Source organism: Salvelinus alpinus, chromosome 31, assembly GCF_045679555.1.
Source record: "Salvelinus alpinus chromosome 31, SLU_Salpinus.1, whole genome shotgun sequence".
Lineage (NCBI taxonomy): Eukaryota > Metazoa > Chordata > Actinopteri > Salmoniformes > Salmonidae > Salvelinus > Salvelinus alpinus.
The window spans coordinates 6,634,249-6,659,553 of record NC_092116.1 but is presented as its reverse complement, the minus strand read 5'-3'; the positions used below and the strand labels follow the sequence as shown (position 1 = coordinate 6,659,553).

At 41.3% G+C, this 25,305-nt stretch overlaps 1 protein-coding gene across 1 annotated transcript in view; it reads right to left on the bottom strand.

Annotated features, from left to right (window-relative positions):
- LOC139560959 (RAS guanyl-releasing protein 2-like) overlaps positions 1-25,305 on the bottom strand; it is a 91,644-nt gene that overhangs the window by 43,726 nt on the left and 22,613 nt on the right. Inside the window, exons 2-3 of the mRNA XM_071377707.1 lie at positions 1,248-1,370; positions 677-779 (exon numbers count right to left, since the gene is read on the bottom strand). Coding sequence (XP_071233808.1) covers positions 677-779; positions 1,248-1,317 — 173 coding nt within the window. The 5' untranslated portion in view covers positions 1,318-1,370. The remainder of the gene's footprint in view (positions 1-676; positions 780-1,247; positions 1,371-25,305) is intronic.

Genomic DNA, 25,305 nt, shown 5'->3' with positions numbered 1-25,305 from the left:
CAAAAAATGACACTTGGTGCATTTAAGCAAAAAAATACACTGAGTACACAAAGCATTATGAACACCTGCTCTTTCCATAACATAGACTGACCAGGTGGATTCAGTTGAAAGCTATGATCTCTTATTGATGTCACTTGTTAAATCCACTTCCAACCAGTGTAGATGAAAGGGAGGAGACAGGTTGAATAAGGATTTTTAAGCATTGAGACAATTGGGACATTAATTGTTGTGTACGTGTGCCATTCAAAGGGTGAATGGGCAAGACAAAAGATTTAGGTGCCTTTGATCGGAGTATGGTAGTAGGTGCCAGGAGCACCGGTTTGTGTCAAGAACTGCATCGCTGTTGGGTTTTTCCACGCTCAACAGTTTCCTGTGTGTACCAAAAATGGGCCACCACCCATAGGACATCCAGACAACTGTGGGAAGCATTGGAGTCAACACGGGCCAGCGTCCCTGTGGAACGCATTCGACACCTCGTAGAGTCCACGCCCCGGCGAATTGAGGCTGTTCTGACGGCAAAGGGAGCCGGTGCAACTCGATATTAAGAAGGTGTTCTTAATGTTTGGTGTACTCAGTGCTTGTGGGTGCTTTTAGGGTTAAAGAGTATATGTGTTGTTCTTACAGTAGCTGTCAACACCTGATAAGCCATAAGCAGGTGCCTGGTGGCGAAGGATACTTGAGCAGTAGTTTCTTAGCCATGTCGGTGGATGGGAGGTACCAAGGGTGCATCATGAGGAACATGCGCACTACGGAGGGGTCCTTCAAAGCGCCCTTCTCATCTGAAAGAGGACAGAAGCATTCTCGTCACACAACAGCCCATTTTTGTGTCCCTTTACACTAAAAGAGCTATTGATTTGAGACTGACAACATTAGCCATTTATGGTGGCGCATGGACATGTGGGAAATTGCTATCTATTCCTAGAAACGTTCTTCTCCTTGCAATCCGTTCCTGGAAATAAAATGCTATTCTGAATGCACAAAGATTAGGGTTGTTAACTTAGACCAGCCCCCTCAAACCCTGTTGCGAGAGAGCTGGTGCTAGCCTCCTGTAGGTTTTCGCGCCAACCCCAGTTTGAACTAATCTGATCAACCAACTAATTATTATTAGAAGAATCGGGTGCGCTAGATTAGGGTTGGAGCGAAAACCTAAAGGAGTGTAGCTCTCCAGGAACAGGGTCGGGGAGCCCTAATTTTGACATTGAGTAGCAGGTATATTTGAGTGCTCATAGGTAAATAAAGAGACTGACCGAAGGCTTGGATGCACACTTCCACCAGCTCCTCCACCGTTGCAGCCCCATCTAAAGATATGGGCTCCATCTTTCTCCTCTAGTCCTCTCGTTTTCCCAGTCTTCCCACTTTCAGTGACACTCCTGAGCACAAAAAGAGAAGGAAAAATAAATTTCACCCAAGGAATTCTACTCCTGTACAAAAATATGAGAGCATTGCCTAGTATGAAAGAGAAAGCATTGCTGCACGGTTTGAATGGTTGCCAGTAATAGTCTGTTATGTTGCTCGGATCTGGTGATGCAAGATACCCAGGAAGTATGAAGGAAATGTTGACAAAAATCAGACAATGGAATTAGAACAATAACATGTCTGGATACTGATGGATTGCAGTTGGTTTACATTTCAAAACAGCACACTGCAGCAAACCAACTTCCGTAAGTGATATATAACTAATATGTCAGATCAGGTGACATATTAACCGTTGTAGTTATCACCATTCTGATAAGACCAGCTTTTCGTAGCAAGTACAGTATGTGTGACCCAATACCCAGATATACAGTTGAAGAAGTCGGAAGTTTACATGCACCTTAGCCAAATACATTTAAACTCAGTTTCACAATTCCTGACATTTAATCCAAGTAAAGATTCCCTGTCTTAGGTCAGTTAGGTTCACAACTTTAATTTTAAGAATGTGAAATGTCAGAACAATAGTAGAAAATGATTTATTTCAGATTTTAGTTCTTTCATCACATTCCCAGTGGGTCAGAAGTTTACATACACTCAATTCGTATTTGGTAGCATTTCATTTAAATTGTTTAACTTGGGTCAAACGTGTCGGGCATCCTTTCACAAGCTTCCCACAATAAATTGGGTGAATTTTGTCCCATTCCTCCTGACAGAGCTGGTGTAACTGAGTCAGGTTTGTAGGCCTCCTAGCTCGCACACGCTTTTTCAGTTCTGCCCACAAATTTTCTATTGGATTGAGCTCAGGGCTTGATGGCCACTCCAATGCCTTGACTTTGTTGTTCTTAAGCCATTTTGCCACAACTTTGGAAGTATGCTTGGGGTCATTGTCCATTTGGAAGACCCATTTGCGACCAAGTTTTAACTTCCTGACTGATATCTTGAGATGTTGCTTCACCCACTGGAATTGTGATACAGTGAATTATAAGTGAAATAATCTGTCTGTAAACAATTGTTGGAAGAATTACTTGTGTCATGCACAAAGTAGGTGTCCTAACCGACTTTTGTTAACAAGAAATTTGTGGAGTGGTTGAAAAACGAGTTTTAATGACTCCAACCTAAGTGTATGTAAACTTCCGACTTCAACTGTACATCATGTGTCTTTTATATGTACAAGGAAACTCATTGAGTTTAGGGACACAACATGATAGAAACTTACTGAGAAACCCACCAGACACAGCTGACACTACAGTCAGTCTCTCAATAACCCCCTTTCACCTAGAAACATCAACTTTTCACTTCCTGAAATAACTCTGTAGTTATTAATTAAAACACCCATGCAACGCAGTTTTTCCTCCACACGGGAAATAATACAAGGTATGTCAATATTCTCACCCTGTGGTTCCATATTCAAAATAAACTGTTATCCTGTTTTTTTTCTTAGTATGCTATTTTAGTGAGGTACTGCTCAGCGGGGTGCCATGGCAGCACATCCTCATGCCCACCCTCCCTATACACACACATGCATGCTGAACACACACACACACACACACACACACACACACGTGGCACAGAGGTGCTGAGCGATTTGTGCTTTTTAAAGGTCGGTTCCGTTACAGTTCGACTATCAAAAAATTGCCACGTTTTCGATTTCGATAAATCAAATTAATACATTATGAAAGAATGGCATTACAATGATTGGAATTTCCATTAAAAAAACTCTACAAAGCCAAAAATGGTGAACATTCAATTACCAAAACAATTAAAATAGTCAATTGTCTCTGTCACTTCCCCAATGGGTAGACATCAATTTAAAAAAAGAAATTACTATGAAATAAAAGATTTCAGTTGTGTATATAATTACATTATTTTGTATTTGATTACTTTATTATTTTTAATTCTTTAAAGTCATCATCTCATCTCTGCACCGGCAGTAGCCGTCAGCCAGCAAGACCATGTATCTGCTCCCCGTACTTGACTGTCTTTAGTCATTTTATTTAGCTAGCCTGCCTAAGTACGTTGCAGAGCCGTCTGACCAGTGGCGGTTCTGGACCATTTCAACTGGGGGGGCCAACCTGGGGCCAGTTGTACTGTTAGAGGGGCCAGTTACATTAGACGTTATTGTTGTCATATCGTTTTCTTCACTGCATTGCAGGCATTAGCAGGCAAAAGACCATGTTCATAATCATCATCGTTGCCACTGTCTAATAACGGATGTAATAAAAAAAACGATAGCAAAAATGTGTTATGTAAAAATGATTTCATACTCCACATTTAGGGGGTCCATAATTGTTGTCACAGGGGCACTGGCCCCCCCAGAACCGCTAGTGCGTCTGACAAAATCATTTCACTAGTTCTTCAAAGTAGATAAGACATAATTTCACAAACTGCCTCTGTCCCTCCCATCATTGTTTTATGTACATTCCCCTCTCATGCGGTCTGTGTGTATCTAACCTAAACGCCTCGATCACACCATTTAGATTTTCGCATTTTTCCTGATACAGCGTCATGGCTGTATTACTTACAGTACTAGTGAAAAGTATGGACACACCTACTCATTCAAGGGTTTTCTTTATTTTTATTGTTTTCTACATTGTAGAATAGTAGTGAAGACATCAAAACTATGAAATAACACATATGGAATCATGTAGTTACCCAAAAAGTGTTAAACAAATCAAAAAGTATTTTATATTTGAGATCCTTCAAAGTAGCCAACCTTTGCCTTGATGACAACTTTGCACACTCTTGGCATTCTCTCAACCAGCTTCACGAGGTGGTCACCTGGAATGCATTTCAATTAACAGGTGTGCCTTGTTAAAAGTTAATTTGTGGAATTTCTTTCCATCTTAATGCGTTTCAGACAATCAGTTTCAGACAAAGGTAGGGGTGGCAGGTAGCCTAGTGGTTCGAGCATTGGGCCAGTAACCGAAAGGTTGCTGGGTCGAATCCCCGAGCTGACAAGGTAGAAATCTGTCGTTCTGCCCCTGAACAAGGCAGTTAACCGACTGTTCCCCGGTAGGCCGTCATTGTAAATAAGAATTTGTTCTTGACTAACTTGCCTAGATAAAAAAAGGTTAAATAAAATATATTATGGCAAGAACAGCTCAAATAAGCAAAGATAAATGACAGTCCATCCTTGAAAAAGGTCAGTCAATCCGGAACATTTCAAGAACTTTGAGCGTTTCTTCGGGTGCAGTCGCAAACACCATCAAGCGCGATGATGAAATTGGCTCTCATGAGGACCGCCACAGGAAAGGAAGGCCCCGAGTTTCCCTGCTGCAGAGAATAAGTTCATTAGAGTTACCAGCCTCAGAAATTGGCAATTAAATGCACCTCAGATTGCAGCCCAAATAAATGCTTCAGAGTTCAAGTAACAGACATCTCAACATCAACTGTTCAGAGAAGACTGCGTGAGTCAAGACTTCATGGATTTGAATTTCTGCAAAGAAACCACTACTAAAGAACACCAATAAGAAAACATTTGCTTGGGCCAAGAAACACGAGCAACGGACATTAGACTTGTGAAAATCAGTCCTTTGGTCTGAAGACTCCAAATTTGAAAGATTCTTGGTTCCAACCGCCGTGCCTTTGTGAGACGCAGAGTAGGTGAACGGATGATCTCTGCATGTGTGGTTCTCACCGTGAAGCATGGAGGAGGAGGTGCGATGGTGCTTTGCTGGTGACCCTGTCTGTGATTTATTTAGAATTCAAGGCACACTTAACCAGCATGGCTACCACAGCATTCTGCAGCGATACGACATCCCATCAGGGGGTACTATCATTTGTTTTTCAACAGGAAAATGACCCAGCACACACCTCCAGGCTGTGTAAGGGTTATTTGACCAATAAGGAGTGTGATGGAGTGTTACATCAGATGACCTGGCCTCCACTATCACCCGACCTCAACCCAATTGAGATGGTTTGGAACGAGTTGGACCGTAGAGTGAAGGAAATGCAGCCAACAAGTTTTAAGCAACTCCTTCAAGACTGTTGGAAAAGTATTCCAGGTGACTACCTCATGAAGCTGGTTGAGAGAATGCCAGGAGTGTGCAAAGCTGTCATCAAGGCAAAGGTTGGCTACTTTGAAGAATCTCAAATATATATATATTTTTTTTGTTTAACACTTATTTAAAAATATATTTTAAAAATTAAGAAAAACTAAACACACCTACTCATTCAAGGGTTTTTCTTAATTTTTTAAATATATTTTTATAAAAAAATATTTAAAAAATTAAAACACAGTGCATTAGGAAAGTAGACCCCTTGACTTTGTACATTTTGTTAAGTTAGCCTTATTAAAAAATTTATAAAATAAACTTAATCTACACACAATACCCCATAATGACTAAGTGAAAACAGATTTTTAGACATTTTTACAAATATATTGAAATTAAAGAATAGAAATACCTTATTTACATAAGTATTCAGACCCTTTGCGATAAGACTCAAAATTGAGCTCCGGTGCATCCGGTTTCCATTGATCATCCTTGAGATGTTTTCTACAACTTGATTGGAGTCCACCTGTGGTAAATTCCATTGATTTGACAGGATTTGTAAAGGCACACACCTGTCTATGTAAGGTCCCACAGTTGACAGTGGATGTCAGAGCAAAAACCAAGCCATGAGGTTGATGGAATTGTCCGTAGAGCTCAGACAGGATTGTGTCGAGGCACAGATCTGGGGAAGCATACCAAAACATTTCTGCAGCATTGAAGGTCCCCAAAAAGACCAATGTGGTCTCCATCATTCTTAAATGGCAGAAGTTTGGAACCACCAAGACTCTTCCTAGAGCTGGCAGCCTAGCCAAACTGAGATATCGGGGGAGAAGGGCCTTGGTCAGGGAGGTGACCACGAACCCGATGGTCACTTTGACAGAGCTCCAGAGTTCCTCTGTGGAGATGGGAAAACTTCCAGAAGGACAACCATCTCTGCAACATCTCCGCAGCGACTGGGAGAGTAGTCAGGATCGAGGGAAAGATGAACGGAGCAACGTACAGAGAGCTCCTTGATGAAAACCTGCTCCAGAGCGCTAAAGGACCTCAGACTGGGGCGATGGTTCACCTTCCAACAGGACAACGACCCTTAGCACACAGCCAAGACAATGCAGGAGTGGCTTCGGGACAAGTCTCTGTATGTCCTTAAGTGGCCCAGCCTGAGCCCGGATTTGCACCCAATCTAACATCTCTGGAGAGACCTGAAAGTAGCTGTGCAGTGACACTCCCCATCCAACCTGACAGAGCTTGAGAGGATCTGCATAGAAGAATGGGAGAAACTCACCGAATACAGTTGTGCCAAGCTTGTAGCGTCATACCTTAGACTTGAGGCTGTAATCGTTGCCAAAGGTGCTTCAACAAAGTACTGAGTAAAGGGTCTGAATACTTATGTAAATGTGATCTCAGTTGTTTTTTTATATATTTGCAAACATTTACAAAAACGTGTTTTTGCTTTGTCATTATGGGGTATTGTGTGTAGATTGATGAGAGTGGGAAAACTATTGAATTCATTTTAGAATAAGGCTGTAACATAACGTGGAAAAAGTCAAGGGGTCTGAATACTTTCCGAATGCACTGTATAAGTTTTTAAATAACATTCTTAGGATGTTAAAGTTGTTTTTTTATGTTAAGTTCTGAGAACAGAATACTCCCAGAATATTGTCAAGAACTGACATAAAGAGAACCAGATTGAGAACATCGCTTAAGTCACACCTTTTCTTTGAACATTCCCAGAATGTAGTTCCACAGAAGAATGTTGTTTAACGTTCTCTGAACAATGAGAACATGACTTTAAATAGAACCATGAGGAAACCCGTAGGAAACGTCATGCTAAAGCACTGAAATTCCCACAGAAGAACATTGTTCCTTAATGATCTCTGAACTATTTGAGAACATTCCCAATGTCTAACCAGTTGGAGAACATTCACAAAGTTGAAATGACATGTAACCACGTTAGAACTTTTTGGAAACGCTCTGTTAAAGTTATACCAAGAAAATAACAGATTTTTGTCAAGTTCCTTTAAATGTGCTGAGAACGTTCCAAAGCCAAGCAACTATCCTGCATTATCCCCAGAAAGATGTGTGTATGCAAAATAACACTGTTGTCATGTTTATGGCACAGTGAATTACAACTTGCGATGTAGATTATGGTAGATTATGGTTTGTCACCAGTCAGGAGATAAAACATGCCATTAGCAACTAAACCGTCATTGAGAGCAGTGGAGAACTCCGAGGTTACAGCAAATGTTCCTCCTCCACTTACTATTAGGTGACCGTGAAACTGCCACAAAATTCACATTAGCCCCAAGGTTTGATTGTTTTTAGATGTTGTAGGTATACAAGTATGTGCATTAGGTCTCTTCTGCATTAGAGAAGTAGAGATAGAGGGATGGTGTGTGTGTGTGTGTGTGTGTGTTAGGACTCTAGGCTTGCACCAGCCAGAAGGGTGGTCTTTGATGGTTGGTTGCGTGGGAATGGAGAGAGGCACTGCAGCAAAAGTGTGCGTGTCACAAAAGAAAGAAGCTTTCTTCCCCTGGCTGATTCTGCTGCAGAGCGGTGGGTGGACACGCTCAATTACAGGCTTCACCAGCAGTCTGAAACACACACACACACAGGGGGAAGCGAGGGAGAGAGACTGCGAAAGAGCGAGAGAGGAATGAGAAAAAGGAGAGATCGATGGGGAGAAAAAGGAAAAAAAGAGGAAGAGGTCCTTTAAAGCCACTCACCATCAGTCAGTACGAGCAGTATGAAAGAGCACTGCCATACAGTAAGCCCAGTACCATCTCCATATGAACACAATAAGACCTGACAATATACTCTGTCATAAACCAGGTTTCCATCCAACCTTGTTATCTGTGTAAAGTACTGTACATGTCGGATAAAAAAATATGTAATGACAGGCATGATGGAAAGATACGTTTTTTGGTAAACTTTACAAATGTCGACTAATCAAAATCCACTAGACAAGGTAGGATCTTTTAGTGTTGGTCAAATTAATTGTGCGAGAAATGTCGGTGCACAGATATATTATACAGCGGGTGCGTCTAATCCTGAATCCAGTTTGACGTGATTGTGTTACTGTAGCTGTGCTTTTCTATTTTCTATGCCAGAGAAAATCGCGCCTCATTAGCTCATTGTTATGGATGTATCCAAATAAAATGTCACTACTTTGCTGTTATTCTGGCTCCACTTTTTGACGTGACTAAGTTTGCCGTAGTTGGCTAGCTAGCAAGCAAGGGATAAGAACGTTACCAGCCAGTATGGCAATGGAACATTTAGAACGAACGACTGGGTCGTGTACATGGTAATTTAATAACCGTAAAATGTTATTTTTTTAATGTGCATTACGTCATCACACACAGCCTTGTATCTGCAACAAGTCAATTTGATGGAAACATCACTGGTTGGAAAATGTGAATATTGTTAAATATCCGGATTTTGGATTATTCACATGAAAATCTGTCACCAATTGGATGGAAACCTAGCTAGTGACAAACATGAATCTGTAACCCGAAGACATCCTCAGGGTTTCACCGCGTCATTCAATACGGTCATGTGTTGTTCTCTCAAATCTGTTTTACAGCTAAACAATACTGCATCCGATCACAAACTTTCCCTAGGCTGAGTTAAATAAATCACATTTCAGTGCAGCTGTCCTTGAGTAGCTGAAAATAAACCTTCAACAAGTGTGCTAAATTGAGGAAGCTAGAAAATACCACAGAAATATGCCAGAGTGGGCTTTATTTAAGCCCACTCTGGCATATTTCTGGAATATTTTCTAGCTTCCTCAATAGTGTAAAAAGAACAAAAGTAGTCTCAAAATGTGTGGTACCACACGTTTCACTTCCCTATTCTTCCATGTTTGGAGCCTTGTTCTTTTCAACACAGTCTGATCTTGGGAGATCAACGTTCCCGGTTGTCTATTTTGCAATCACACACTGCAAGGGCATCTTAGAACATTGCTATAACATAATTGATTTCTCAATTATTGAGACCAAACATTGTGAGATCTGATACAGTTGAAGTCGGAAGTTTACATACACATAGGTTGGAGTCATTAAAACTCGTTTTTTCAACCACTCCACAAATTTCTTGTTAACAAACTATAGTTTTTTTTGCATGACACAAGTAATTTTTCCAACAATTGTTTACAGACAGATTATTTCATTTATAATTCACTGTATCACAATTCCAGTGGGTCAGAAGTATAAATACACTAAGTTGACTGTGCCTTTAAACAGCTTGGAAAATTCCAGAAAATGATGTCATGGCTTTAGAAGCTTCTGATAGGCTAATTGGCATAATTTGAGTCAATTGGAGGTGTACCTGTGGATGTATTTCAAGGCCCATCTTCAAACTGTGTCAGAAAACAAAAAATTGTAGACCTCCACAAGTCTGGTTCATCCTTGGGAGCAATTTCCAAACGCTTGAAGGTACCACGTTCATCTGTACAAACAATAGTACGCAAGTATAAACACCATGGGACCACGCAGCCGTCATACCGCTCAGGAAGGAGATCTCCTAGAGATGAACGTACTTTGGTGCGAAAAGTGCAGCCACTGCTCCAAAACAGCTATAAAAAAGCCACACTACGGTTTGCAACTGCACATGGGGACAAAGATCGTACTTTTTGGAGAATTGTTCTCTGGTCTGATGAAACAAAAATACAACTGTTTGGCCATAATGACCATCATTATGTTTGGAGGAAAAAGGGGGACGCTTGCAAGCCGAAGAACACCATCCCAACCGTGAAGCACGGGGCTGGCAGCATCATGTTGTGGGGATGCTTTGCTGCAGGAGGAACTGATGCACTTCAAAAAAAGATGGCATCATGAGGCAGGAAAATTATGTGGAAATATTGAAGCAACATCTCAAGACATCAGTCAGGAAGTTAAAGCTTGGTTGCAAATGGGTCTTCCAAATGGACAATGACCCCAAGCATACTTCCAAAGTTGTGGCAAAATGGCTTAAGGACAACAAAGTCAAGGTATTGGAGTGGCCATCACAAAGCCCTGACCTCAATCATATAGAACATTTGTGGACAGAACTGAAAAAGCATGTGCGAGCAAGGAGGCCTAAAAAGCTCTGTCAGGAGGAATGGGCCAAAATTCACCCAACGTATTGTGGGAAGCTTGTGGAAGGCTAGCCGAAACGTTTGACTCAAGTTAAACAATTGTAAAGGCAATGCTACCAAATACTAATTGAGCGTATGTAAACTTCTGACCCACTGGGAATGTAATGAAAGAAATAAAAGCCAAATTAAATCACTACTATTATTCTGACATTTCACATTCTTAAAATAAAGTGGTGATCCTAACTGACCTAAGACAGGACATTTTTACTGGGATTAAATGTCAGGAATTGTGAAAAACTGAGTTTAAATATATTTGGCAAAGGTGTACGTGAACCTCTGACTTCAACTGTATCTGCACAGCATGAACGCAAAGATGACAACTTGGAATGCCACCAAGTTCTCCACCAACCAGCCTCTCCATAGAGAGAAGGGCCTGTCCTCTTCTGAATAGTTCTTTACTCTGACCTCACCGTTTCACTGGTCCTTCAACCACACAATATAGAGAGACGATGGGTCCATTCTCCCTTATCACTGAAATAAACAAAACACACACAAACTCATCACAGTGCCACTGTGCCTGCCATTGTTTGCCCTGCCCGTTGGTCTGGCCCCGTGGCACAAAGTGTGCCTGCTGGTTGGTGGCAGACTGGTGTCACCCTGACAGATGGGTGACGTCCCCCCCATTCATTCATCACCCAGGTGACAGTTCCTCCATCATCCACTTTCGTTTTCTCTCACACCCCATTGTCTTGTCACAGGCCCTGCTTAAGAGAATCTATGGAGTTTTTATTCTTAACGATCTCCCTCTCTCTAGGGCCCTCACTCTCTCCTTCTCTTTGGCATTCTGCAGTAATCTAGCTCTGGGTGGAAGAATTGTTTCAGGTGAAGCTCCCCGACCGCAATGGCTTTGGAGTCATCTGCCCGTTGCCTGGTGACAGGGGCAAGAACTATTGACTGGGCGGCTTAATCGGGGTGCGATGGGAGGGGGGGGGGTCCAACCTGGCTGTCTGGCAGTCTGATACCTCTACTATATTCCCTCAGTAACCACGTTTCCATCCACAGCTTTTATGCGAGTAAAGTCATACCGTATTTTTTTTAAACGATTAATTGATGGAAACAGGACATTTCGGTACAATTTTATAAATGGCGACAGAATTTGTTAGTTCAACATGGTGGGATCTTTTTGTGTTGTTAAAATACATTTTGCGAGAATTGACAGTGGAAACACCGCGCAAATATTTATTTCACAACCATCATATCGAAGTAAACTTGGAGTCGTGATATGGGTGTGTGGTCCTCGCGTTAGGACTCGGGATCCATGCAGTTTATTAGGCTACAGATTAAATCATTTACAAATTAACTTCACAGGTAGCTGAAAGTACACGGTGAGGAGCTTGAGGCTCTTTTCCAATTAATATTGAGAGTTTTATTCTGGTGACATGATGATGATCGATCCTTGACAGCCGTTTGACAATAATAATCTCATCATGTAGACTAGCCTACACGCACAGTATTTGTGAGCTGTTGGCTAGAGCGCACGTGCACATTTGCTATTTAACGCAACATTGTATGTGACAAAACTCTCAGAGTTGAAAATGGGACGGAAACACATTGAACTTTCGATTTTTATTTGGTACATGAAAACTTAAAAAATATATATATTGTGTGCACTACATCATCACGCACTGATTTTTATCCCCAACAAGTCAATTTGGTGGAAACACACCAATGGTGGGAAAATGCATATTTTCTTTATGCCGAATTTAGAATACTCGCATGAAAATCTGTCGCCAATTGGATGGAAACCTAGCTACTGATGAACTAAGAGCTGCTGTTGTGGAGCAGTTACCCAAACCCTCACTTATCTGCACTAAGACCTAGCCCATCTCTGATTCATGTCCTTGTCTCCAGGCAACAATAACCCGCGGAGAACGAAAACAATACATAAATCGGAGTCTGAAATTAAATTGTCAAAACAATACATCACACAGTGGTCTCAATGACATTTTTACGCTCTGCTAACGTGACAGCGATGAGGCACTAACACACCAGGAGAATTGGCTGCAGTGTTTTAGTGGCTTTTCCCATTACTGTCTGGTGAACTGTGATGGTGACGCATACTAACAGCGTGGAGGGTGACAACATGGCGCTTGGTATCGAGTGGTGAATGATGCCGATTGTTTACTGTAGAGGCTGCTGCTGATTGCTGCAGGCCTGATTTGATGGAAACCTTTTTATATAAACATTTTATATAAATGTTTTAAAATATGAATTCAGATTTTTTTTGCCTTTAACATCAATTGTCTAAAAACACTTCAACTCAGACTTTTTCCATATTCACATAGGTTGTAGCTTAGACCCTATTTTACGTCATGTGAGGCTTTTGTGTTGTACCTGCCATCAGTTTGAATACATGGTGGGTGTCATTTCAATCAAAGAAAGAATTCATAGAATGGACATTTACATTTTCACTTAAATTACTACCACAAAGATGTCCGCCGGTCCACCCACCGTCAAATGTGAATTTAAATGGTAATTTCAAGGAGCAGGACACTAATCTGGGTACGACCGTCGACGAGCCATCAAACAGGCAACGCATCAATACAGGACGAAGATCGAATCCTACTACGCCGGCTCGGACGCTCGACGGATGTGACAGGGCTTGCAAACTATCACGGATAACAAAGGGAAACCCAGCCACAAGCTGCCCAGTGACGCAAGCCTATCAGACGAGCTAAAGTGCCTTCTATGCTCGCTTCGAGGCAAGCAACACTGAAAATGCATGAAAGCACCAGTTGTTTCAGACGACTGTGTGATCTCGCTCTCCGTAGCCAATGTAAGACCTTTAAAACAGGTTAACATGCGCAAGCCGGCGGGGCCAGACGGAATGCCAGGATGCATAATCAGCACATTTTCAACCTATCCCTGACCCGGTCTGTAATACCAACTTGTTTCAGGCAGACCACCATAGTCCCCATGCCCGAGAATGCCAAGATATCCTGCCTAAATGTCTATTGCCTTATAGCACTCACACCTACAGCCATGAAATGCTTTGAAAGGCTGGTCATGGCTCACATCAACACCATCATCCCAGACACCCTGGACCCATTCACATATCGCCCCAACAGATGATGAAATCTCCATTGCACTGCACACTGCCCTCACCCACCTGGACAAAAGGAAAAACCTATGTAAGAATGCTGTTCATTGACTGCAGCTCAGCATTCAACACCATAGGCGGTGAGGGTAGGCAACCACACATCTGCCACCCTGACCATCAACACGGGGGCCCCTCAGGGGTGTGTGCTTCGCCCCCTTCTGTACTCCCCATTAAATCTACGACTGTGGCCGCGCACGACTCCAACAGCACCATCAAGTTTGCTGATGACACGACGGTGCTAGGACTGATCACCAAATAAGGATGAGGAAGCCCATATGCAGGTCGTCAGAGACCTGGCAGTGTGGTGCCAAGACAACAGTGTGGTGTCTCAACGTCAGCAAGACAAAGGAGCTGATCGTGGACTACAGGAAACGGAGGGGCAAGCAAAAGGCTACCCGGACTACCTGCATTGACCCTTTTTTTGCACTAACTCTCTTGCATGACTCCATGTACACACTGGACTCTACCCACACACACTTACACCTCAACACACACTAATGCCACACACACGCTGCTGCTTCTGTCTATTATCTAACCTGTTGCCTAGTCACTTTACCCCTGCCTATATGTACATAGCTACCTCAAGAACCTTGTACCAATGCACATCAACTCGGTACTGGTACTCCCTGTATATAGCCGTGTTATTTTTACTCGCAATTGTTATTCATTATTCACTGTGTATTTATTCCGTGTCACAATTTGAATTCATTACAATTTTAGCTTTATATTTAATTCTGCATTGTTGGAAAAGGACCCGTAAGTAAGCATTTCACTGTTAATCTACACCAGTTGTTTACGAAGCATGTGACAAATAAAATGTGATTTGATGTCTAGTCTATTATCTACATTTCTATGACTTCGATGTTTCCTATGGAGGCTTGACAGTATGATTTAAAACAGATATTCACATTCACGTCAACATTCTCTGGTGTGGACCTCCAGCAATCTTTGTGGTACCATATGAAAGTTTACATTTTTACATGTTCACTAAGAAATTTCAATGTTGATTTTCCCTTAAGAAAAATGTAATCAACCCCTTCAAATTTTTTAAATTCATTATAATCCACGTAATTCACATTTCCTGTTGCTGCAGGATAATTTTCCTTCTGTAGCAAAGTGGCTCAAATTAAGATCCTACATCTGTACATATTGCCATTGATTGGTTGAGAATAGATTCTCCCCAGCCTGATTAATGTCATTAGTGGTCAATAGCCATGGGCCTCAGCTGTAAAGGAACCATAGTAAGGAAGCATTCCTTCAGACTAAAGAGTATTCTATATGCACCAGACCCCGTACACCCCCCTCCTAGCTTGTAGTAGCACTTGGCCTTAACCACAGATCTAGGACCAGATAACCCTTTCCCCAATCTGACTAGGTCTCACAAAAAACACACACATTGTCCAAACTGTAGTGTTGAGCGATTAAGCAGCATTTCGGTGGGGGGGGGGGGTCGGTTATTTATTTTTTTAAATGACCAACTTCGGTTCAATTACTTGAAGAGTTGTCGTTTTCATTAAGAAAGATTTAACCTAGTATGCAGAAACATGGTAGTCAACTACGATGACCATAATCATTTATTTATTTTATATAAACAATACAAAACATACAACATACAAACACCAACTAGACTGAACAAATATATAAACTCAACATGTAAAGTGTTGGTCATATGTTTTATGAGCTGAAATAAGACCCCATAAATATTCCATATGCACACAAAAAAAAGTTATTTCCCTTAAATTTTGTGCCCAAATTTCTTTACATCCCTGTTAGTGAGAATTTCTCCTTTGCCAAGATAATCCATCCACCTGACAGGTGTGTCATATCAAAAAGCAGATTAAACAGCATGATCATTACACAGGTGCACCTTGCACTTGGGACAAAAGGCCACAAAAATGTGTAATTTTGTTACACAGCACAATGCCACAGATGTCTCAGTTGAGGGAGTGTGCAATTGGCATGCTGACTGCAGGAATGTCCACCAGACCTGTTGCCAGAGAATTGAATGATCATTTCCCTACCATAAGCCACCTCCAACGTTGGTTTAGAACATTTGGCAGTATGTCCAACCGGCCTCACAACCGCAGACCACGTGTAACCATGCCATTCCAGGACCTCGCCATCCGGCTTCTTCACCTGTGGGATCATCTGAGACCTGCTACCCAGACAGCTGATGAAACTGAGGAGTATTTCTGTCTGTAATAAAGCCCTTTTGTGGGAAAAATAACTAATTTTGACATGGCCTCAAACTGCACCTTTGTTTCTTTTTGTAGCCCACGCACTTAAATATTTTTGATAAAGCATTTCACATTTCCATTGCATTAACGACGGAGGATTGGTTGATTTACAGTTCAAGTATACTTTTTTTAAAGATGATTGATGAGAAAAAGTATCATCCAACCCATGTCTTGAAATATGCAGACAGACCGATTAAAAATGTATTTAACTTTTGGACTTTATAACATTCCCAGAAGGCATGGATTATGGAGTCATTATTCATTTTACACTTCAGACATGACTCTGCCGTTGTGCTGTAGAATTTGTGAATTATGTCTCTTGTATAATACATTCATTTATACTGGATTAAGCACACATTTCCATTATAACTGTAATCTCATTAGTTATGTTCCAACATTCTTCCATCTTCTGCCAATATCAGTTCTTATTAAGTCCTGGTTCCAATAGTTCATATTTTTTTGTAAGAGATTGTCAGTTGGACAGGCTCTCTGCAAGGTTTTATATAGCTTACCTATTATAAGAATATCATTTTCTAACACAAATAGGATTCCAGCAATGACCATAATCCATTGCGGCAGTATCTTCCGGATCAGACAGCGACGGATCATGGACGAAGAGGCGAAGCAAGAGGTTTCACTCCGCAAAATCTGTCCAAAATAAACCCAATGTGTTTCTAATGGGCTTATTTTGGACCTAAGCTTATTACCTGCCTTCCCGCCTTTGGGACAACGACTCCAATTGTTAGGGTCGGAGACATGAGCATCTCATAGTTATATATAGATCTCTGGATGGATAAACTTTTACGCCCTCTACGTTAGGTTAGATCAGGCCCCCAGCGTGCAGTCTGGAGCGTGAAGAAGTCAATAGATCTGCTGGTCGGCTCCTGTGCAGAAACCTAGCGGTGCCAAAAGCCCTGGTCTGTCCTTCAAAACCTACGTAAAAAAACAAAACATTTTGGGCTCTAGAAATTGTTTATAATGATCAAGTTAGATCCCCACGGTGAACTATTTTAAAGTTCACTACGAATCGAGATTTTTTATTAAATAGTGATCCATTCTGACTACTACATTATCGTCACACAGGACCACGTGCTTACACCGACCAGGCTATGAGGAGGCTCCTGGTTGACTCCCTCAGGCAGGATGAAAACTACATCGACCATGAGCCTTTGCATGATCCCACTTTCACCATGAATGCATGGCATTCAGCAATATGGTGCGCTTCAAATACTTGGGGTGCAGACGGGAATTTATCTTGCTCCGAGTAACCTGAGTTTAAGAGGGATAAAAGTGAACAAAAAAAACTTGGTTTATAGTAAGCACAGAGAAGAACGCTCAGTAGACCGCTAATTTGATCGTAAACTTGGCTAAATGGAAGAAAGAAAATTGCGAAAGAGCAAAAGGTAGGAGAGGGCAGTTGCTAGCTGTCCACTCATACACCAGAGAGAAGCCGCCACTTGACTCCTCAGGAGAAGAAATGGAGGAATATGGACATTCGGTCAATAGCCCTGCACCCAAAAATACACAAAAAGAATTGTCTTTGTGCGAAGGTCAACATAATCAATGCAGTCACTGCAAAGATAAACGAAAGGGCCAACATTCTGGAGAAAATGTGCAAAAACATTTGATTTTTTATCGTTGACCTCGAGACCTCTCAATCATGCATACGAGAATCATTTGATCCACTGGTAGGCTTGCAAGGTAGCCCCTTCCCCCACGACAAACTGAGCATTCTAGTTTTGGATTGTGGTGTTATGGTTTACAAGTCAAGACTTCTGTTACTACATTTATGAAGCACCTTTTTATAGAGAGGGTAGAGTTGAGATTGCATAGGATTTTCCTTTCTATTGTGTATATATGGACTTTAAGTTTGTCAATCAATGCCAGGGGGATACGAAACCTGTTGAAAATGAACTTTGTTAGGACTGCAACACAGATTTTCTATTTGTTCAAGAGACACATTCATGCAAAGAGGACTATAATTTTGGGGGAAATCTGTGGGAGCAGTGACATTTACTTGGCCCACGGGACTAAAATCATTCAGCTGGGGTTGCAATTTTAGCACACAATTTCAAAGATACATTTTTGTTTACTCCAATGGACATTGGCTAGTAGCGGTCATCAACCACATGGACAGATTATTTGTGTTGTGTAATGTATACTCTTCTAGTCCTCCAAATGACTTACTTCTAAAGGAAATTCTTAAATCTGAGAAAATATCCATCCAGTCAGATTGTAGTTGGTGGGGATTTGAATACAGTTTATTATAAAGAGACTGATGATTGCCCCATAGGCCTAACATTGGTGCGAACAAATTGGCGAATTTCTGCCAAAGCCTCGACTTAATTGACATATGGAGCGTTAAAAACCCTGGAGAGAAACAGTACACAATCAAGAATTGGCTTGTGGGTGATTACAGTATTGGGCTCAAGGCTAGAAGTTGAGGTAAAATACTGCCTGCAGTCCTGACGGATCATAAAATTATATGGCTGACTAAGAATGTGCAGTAATGATGATAAGAAATACTCTGGTGGTTATGGGTAATGGAATGACTCATTTATTGCATGATAATTTAAAAAATGTGATTAAGAATCAAATATATTTACTGGAATTGAGCTACCTCTAAATGCAGAATATGGGAAATATTTGGAACTGCTTAAAAAAATGTTTTTAAATCTAAATCAGCCTGTATTACATATGGGATGTGGCTTGCTTTAAGGAGATGTGACGTAGCTAAGGTCTCTAAGAAAATTGTTGATATCAGAGATTGAGCATCTTGATCTTAATGAGAAAGCTAAATTGAATAATTTACAGAATCAACTATATTCATTTTATAAGGAAAAGGCTAGAGGAGCCTTCATAAAAGGTCCACAAAAGTGGCTTAAAAAAAGTTGAAGAACAGTAGATACTTTCTTAGATTTGGACAAGAGGAGAGGGGAACTCACACTTCGAAAATGTAAGATTAATGGGGTTACCACTGAGGATAGAGAGTTGTTATCAGACTTCCACTAAGTTTTATGAGTAACTTTACGCCTTAGATAACCGTTTGAGTGACTAAGGATCTCCTTGATTCTATAGAGAATGTTAGCCCAATTAGTAAATTATTCAATAAATAATAATTCGGTCTTGTTGTTAAGATTGTTCCATTATGGGATTGCTCAATTTAAAAAAAGAACACATCTCCAGGCTGTGATGGATTAACCTCTGAATTTTAGAAAACCAAAAAGCTAAATTTTTACTAGAAACCTTTGAGGCTATAAAGGGAGAACCACCTGCCTCTGAAGCAAGGGGTTATTACTCTTATACCTAAACCACATAAGGAGCTCTTGATTATTGATAATTGGCGTTCAATTACGCTCAATAACGACTACAAAATGATAGCCTCAATCATTGAGAAAAGGTTAAAGTCTGGCTTGAATGATCTGATTGATGAATGTCTATCAGGGCTTATGAAAGGGCGCCATATCTAATAATCTGAGGCTGGTGTTATATTTGTTTGAGTATTGTGATCTATTGGATGACTTCCCTGTCATCTTATTTTTGGATTTTCAGAAAGCATTTGATACCATGTCACAATTTTATCTTTGATTGTCTTAAGCATTTGAAGTTTGGTCATTTTTTTGTTGATGCTATTACAACTCTGTATAATGGTGGCAATAGCTGTATCAAACTGTCATGGAACATCCTCAAGGTTTAACATTTACAAAGGAATTCGACAAGGTTGTCCAATCTCACCTTTGTTATATTTGTTAGTATCTCAAACATTATGCTAATTTGTTTAACAAAGTCCATTTAAAGGCATTACATTCCAGGCCAGAGAGCTCAAGATAACATCTCACTTTTTTAATGTGTCACAAGCTAGATTGGCATTGGATATTGCGAAGCAGTTCTCCAAAATCTCAGGTTTGGTATTACATTTTTCCAAATGTGAGATGTTTGTTTTTAAAAGGAGCTGTCAAATCTGAAAAATATATTGTAACCTACCTTGGTGTAAAAATCACCAAAAATCTTAAGGCTGTGAATGATTTTAATCCTGTAATTGAATCTATCAAAAATAAGTTATCCTCATGGTTAGGGAGAGATTTAAATCTTCAAATGAGGGTTCTTTAATCCAAAGCTGAGGGGCTAGATATTGACATTTCCAAATCCACTTGCTATACCTTAAATAGGCTATTGTACAACTTCATATGGAAAAACAAGCCACATAAGATAAAAAGAGAGATGTTAATCACCAACAGGGTTTGTGATGGTGGTCTAATTATCTTAGAATTCACTCTCTTTAAAATCAGATTTCAAAAGTCAACTGGGTTAAAAAGGTACTTTCAAAAAGAAAATCTCAGTTTTTGAAATATTGTACCTTATGTTTTTTGTTTTTTTGTTGAAACTGAGGTTTTCATTTTTTACTAAAATGTCCTTATATGGTGCGTAAACTTCCTATGAAATTGGCATCAAATGTTTTATATGGAATAATGGGTTAATAATATGTAGAAACAATATGTTATTTTATCATAATTGTTTCTTGTCAGCCAATTAGATAGTATTAGTGAGAATCTATTTACGTGGAGAGAATTTATGGAAAGATACAACTAAGGTTTCAAGCAAGGTATGACACTTTTATAAAAGCTATACCTAGTGGGATAAAATCTTTACTACAGAATAATGCATATTCTGGAACATATATTGTAAGCAATATCCAGGTGAATGGCATAGGTTTACCAGATAAGAAATCAAGAAATCCAACAATCAAATCAAATTTTATTTGTCACATGCGACGAATACAACAGTGAAGAGTCGACTCCGGGATGCTGGCCTTCTAGGCAGAGTTCCTTTGTCCAGTGTCTGTGTTCTTTTCCCCATCTTAATCTTTTTTTTTTATTGGCCAGTCTGGGATATGGCTTTTTCTTTGCAACTCCGCCTAGAAGGCCAGCATCCCGGAGTCGCCTCTTCACTGTTGACGTTGAGACTGGTGTTTTGGGGGTACTATTTAATGAAGCTGCCAGTTGAGGACTAGTGGAGGCGTCTATTTCTCAAACTAGACACACTAATGTACTTGTCCTCTTGCTCAGTTGTGCACCGAGGCCTCCCACTCTTTCTATTCTGGTTAGAGCCAGTTTGCGCTATTCTGTGAAGGGAGTAGTACACAGCGTTGTACGAGATCTTCAGTTCTTGGCAATTTCTCGCATGGAATAGCCTTCATTTCTCAGAACAAGAATAGACTGACGAGTTTCAGAAGGTCTTTGTCTCTGGCCATTTTGAGCCTGTAATCGAACCCACAAATGCTGATGCTCCAGATACTTAACTAGTCTAAAGGCCAGTTTTATTGCTTCATTAAATCAGAGCAACAGTTTTCAGCTGTGCTAACATAACCCTTTTGCAATTTTCTAATGATCAATTAGCCTTTTAAAAATTATAAACTTGGATTAGCCAACAACGTGCCATTGGAACACAGGAGTGATGGTTGCTGATAATGAGCCTCTACACCTATGTAGATATCCTTTTTTTTTTTTTTAAAGCCGTTTCCAGCTACAATAGTCATTTACAACATTAACAATGTCTACACTGTATTTCTGAGCAATTTGATGTTATCTTAAATGGACAAAATTTTGTTCCTTTTATTTCAAAACCAAGGACATTTCTAAGTGGCCCCAAACTTTTGAATGGTAGTGTAGACAATAACAGAGTAGAAGCAGCATAGAAGGGGGGGGGGGGGGGGGAGCAATGCAAATAGTCTGGGTAGCCATTTGATTAGCTGTTCAGAAGTCTTTTGGCTTGGGGGTAGAAGCTGTTTAGAAGCCTCTTGGACCTAGACATGGCGCTCCGGTACCGCTTGCCATGCGGTAGCAGAGAGAACAGTCTATGACTAGGGTAGGTGGAGTCTGACAATTTGTAGGGCCTTCCTCTGACACCGCCTGGTATAGAGGTCCTGGATGGCAGGAAGCTTGGCCCCGGTGATGTACTGGGCCATACGCACTACCCTCTGTAGTGCCTTGCGGTTAGAGGCCGAGCAGTTGCCATACCAGGCAGTGATGCAACTCGTCAGGATGCTCTCAATGGTGCAGCTGTAAAACCTTTTGAGGATCTGAGCACCCGTGCCAAATATTTTCAGTCTCCTGAGGGGGAATAGGTTTTGTTGTGCCCTCTTCACGACTGTCTTGATGTGCTTTGACCACGTTAGTTTGTTGATGTGGACGCCAAGGAACTTGAAGCACTCAACCTGTTCCACTACAGCCCCATCGATGAGAATGGGGGCGTACTCAGTCCTCCTTTTCCTGTTGTCCACAATCATCTCCTTTGTCTTGATCACGTTGAGGGAGAGGTTGTTGTCCTTGCACCACATGGTCAGGTCTCTGGCCTCCTCCCTATTGGCTGTCTAATCATTGCCGGTGATCAGGCCAACCACTTGTGTCATCAGCAAACAATGATGGTGTTGGAGTCGCACAGTCAAGAGTGAACAGGGATTACAGGAGGGGACTGAGCACGCACACGAGGGGCCCGCGTGTTGAGGATCAGCATGGCGGATGTGTTGTAACCTACCCTTACCACCTGGGGGCGGCCGGTCAGGAAGTCCAGGATCCAGTTGCAGAGGGAGATGTTTAGTCCCAGGGTCCTTAGCTTAATGATGAGCTTTGAGGGCACTATGGTGTTGAAGCTGAGCTGTAGTCAATGAATAGCATTCTCATATAGGTGTTCCTTTTGTCCAGGTGGGAAAGGGCAGTGTGGAGTGCAACAGAGATTGCATCATCTGTGGATCTGTTGGTGCGGTATGCAAATTCGAGTGGGTCTAAGGTTTCTGGGATAATGGTGTTGATGTGAGCCATTACCAGCCTTTCAAAGCATTTCATGGCTACAGACGTGAGTGCTAAGGGTCGGTAGTCATTTAGGCAGGTTACCTTAGTGTTCTTGGGCACAGGGACTATGGTGGTCTGCTTGAAACTGTAATACCAACATGACTCGAACAAGGAGAGGTTGAAAATGTCAGTGAAGACACTTGCTTGTTGGTCAGCACATGCTCGGAGTACACATCCTGGGAATCCGTCTGGTCCAGCGGCCTTGTGAATGATGACCTGTTTAAAGGTCTTACTCACATCGGCTACGGAGATCATGATCACACAGTCGTCCGGAACAGCTGATGCACTCATGCATGTTTGTGTTAATTGCCTCGAAGCAAGCATAGAAGATATTTAGCTCGTCTGGTAGGCTCGTGTCACTGGGCAGCTCTCGGCTGTGATTCCCTTTGAAGTCTGTAATAGTTTGCAAGCTCTGCCACATACGACAAGCATTGGAGCCGGTGTAGTACGATTCGATCTTAGTCCTGTATTGGCACTTTGCCTGTTTGATGGTTCGTCAGAGGCCATAGCAGGATTTCTTGTAAGCATCCGGGTTAGAGTCCCACTCCTTGAAAGCGGCAGCTCTACCCTTTAGCTCAGTGTGAATGTTGCCTGTAATCCATGGCTTCTGGTTGGGGTATGTACGTACAGTCACTGTGGAGACGACGTCGTAAATGCACTTATTGATAAAGCCAGTGACTGATGTGGTGTGCTCCTCAATGCCCTCGTAAGAATCGCGGAACATATTCCAGTCTGTGCTAGAAAAACAGTCCTGTAGTTTAGCATCTGCTTCATATGACTACTTTTTTTATAGACCGAGTCACTGGTGCTTCCTGCTTTCATTTTTGCTTGTAAGCAGGAATCAGGAGGATAGAGTTATGGTCAGATTTGCCAAATGGAGGGCGAGGGAGTGCCTTGTACGAGTCTCTGTATGTGGAGTAAAGGTGGTCTAGAATTGTTTTATCCTCTGGTTGCACATTTAACATGCCGATAGAAATTCGGTAAAACTGATTTAAGTTTCCCAGCATTGAAGTCCCCAGCCACTAGGAGTGTCGCCTCTGGATGAACGTTTTCCTTTTTGCTTATGGCCTTATACAGCTCATTGAGTACGGTTTTAGTGCCACCCTCGGTATGTGGTGGTATGTAGACAGCTATGAAAAATACAGAAACTCTCTAGGTAGATAGTGTGGTCTACAGCTTATCGTGAGATACTCTACCTCAGGCGAGCAAAACCTCGAGACTTCCTTAGATAGTGCACCAGTTGTTGTTTACATATATGCATAGGCCCCCGCCCTGTGTCTTACCAGAGGCTGCTGTTCTGTTCTGCCGATAGAGTGTATAACCCGCCAGTTGTATGTTCTTAATGTCGGCGTTCAGCCACGACTCGGGGAAACATAAGATTCGTTTTTAATGTCCTGTTGGTAGGTTATACGTGCATTCAGTTCGTCCCATTTATTTTCCAGCAATTGAACGTTAGCTAGCAGGATGGAAGGCAAGGGCAGATTAGCCACTTGCCTCCTGATCCTCACAAGGCACCCTGATCTCCTTCCGCGAAATCTCTGTTTCATTTTCCATCTGGGCCTGGTCGGGTGTCTGTAGTAGTATATCCCTCCCGTCCGACTCATTAAGGAACTCTTCGTTCAATTTGAGGTGAGTAATCCCAGTTCTTATGTCCAGAAGCTCTTTTCGGTCATAAGAGACGATAGCAGCAACATTATGTAGAAAACAAGTCACGATCAACGCGAGAGAAAAAACAACGAAATAGCATGGTTGGTTAAGAGCCGTTAAAACAGCAGCCCTCCCCTCTGGCGCGATTTTCTAGTTAGCCTAGAATCCTACCCTAGCCACAGGTTCTGTCCGTATTAAAATACTTTTTATTTAACATGAAAAGCTAAATGTAAGAAGCTCTCGTCACTTAAAATAGGCTACATGTCATATTAAACTGCATAAAAACACTAAAGAGGTCAGTAGCCAGACAGGGAGCCTAAGAAGGAACAAAAATATAATATTTAGACTATATTATTTCAAGGCTATAGCCTACAACGAAATCCATTGTGAAGCATTTGCGAGTGCGACACAATAGGCTGGTAGGGACATAAAGCGATCAACACTTAAGCATTTCATTGTATTAAATCATTAGTCTAAATTGCGCATATATACTTACAATTAAATGAAAAATACCTTTAGGCTCAGTCTACAGTGCCTTTTGAATTAATTTTTAGAAACACAAGTTTGGTCAGAATCTGTGGCTTCACACTCATGCGTTGGTGCCTGGAGAGCAGGCCAGCAGTGGAGAATATCCTCGCCGCATTTGCAGAGCAGACGCTAAACACCCTTTTAGCCACTCTTGCCAGGTTGAGCAGAGATGCAGTTTTTTAATTTGTATATATTTTTTTGTTATAAACTCAGCAAAAAAAGATTTGTCCCTTTTTCAGGACTCTGTCTTTCAAAGATAATTTGGATTTTTACAAATTAACTTCCCAGATCTTCATTGTAAAAGGGTTTAAACACCGTTTCCCGTGCTTGTTCTAAGAACGCTAAACAATTAATGAACATCCACTAACATCCACTAACGCTAAACAATTAATGAACTGACACTAACAGC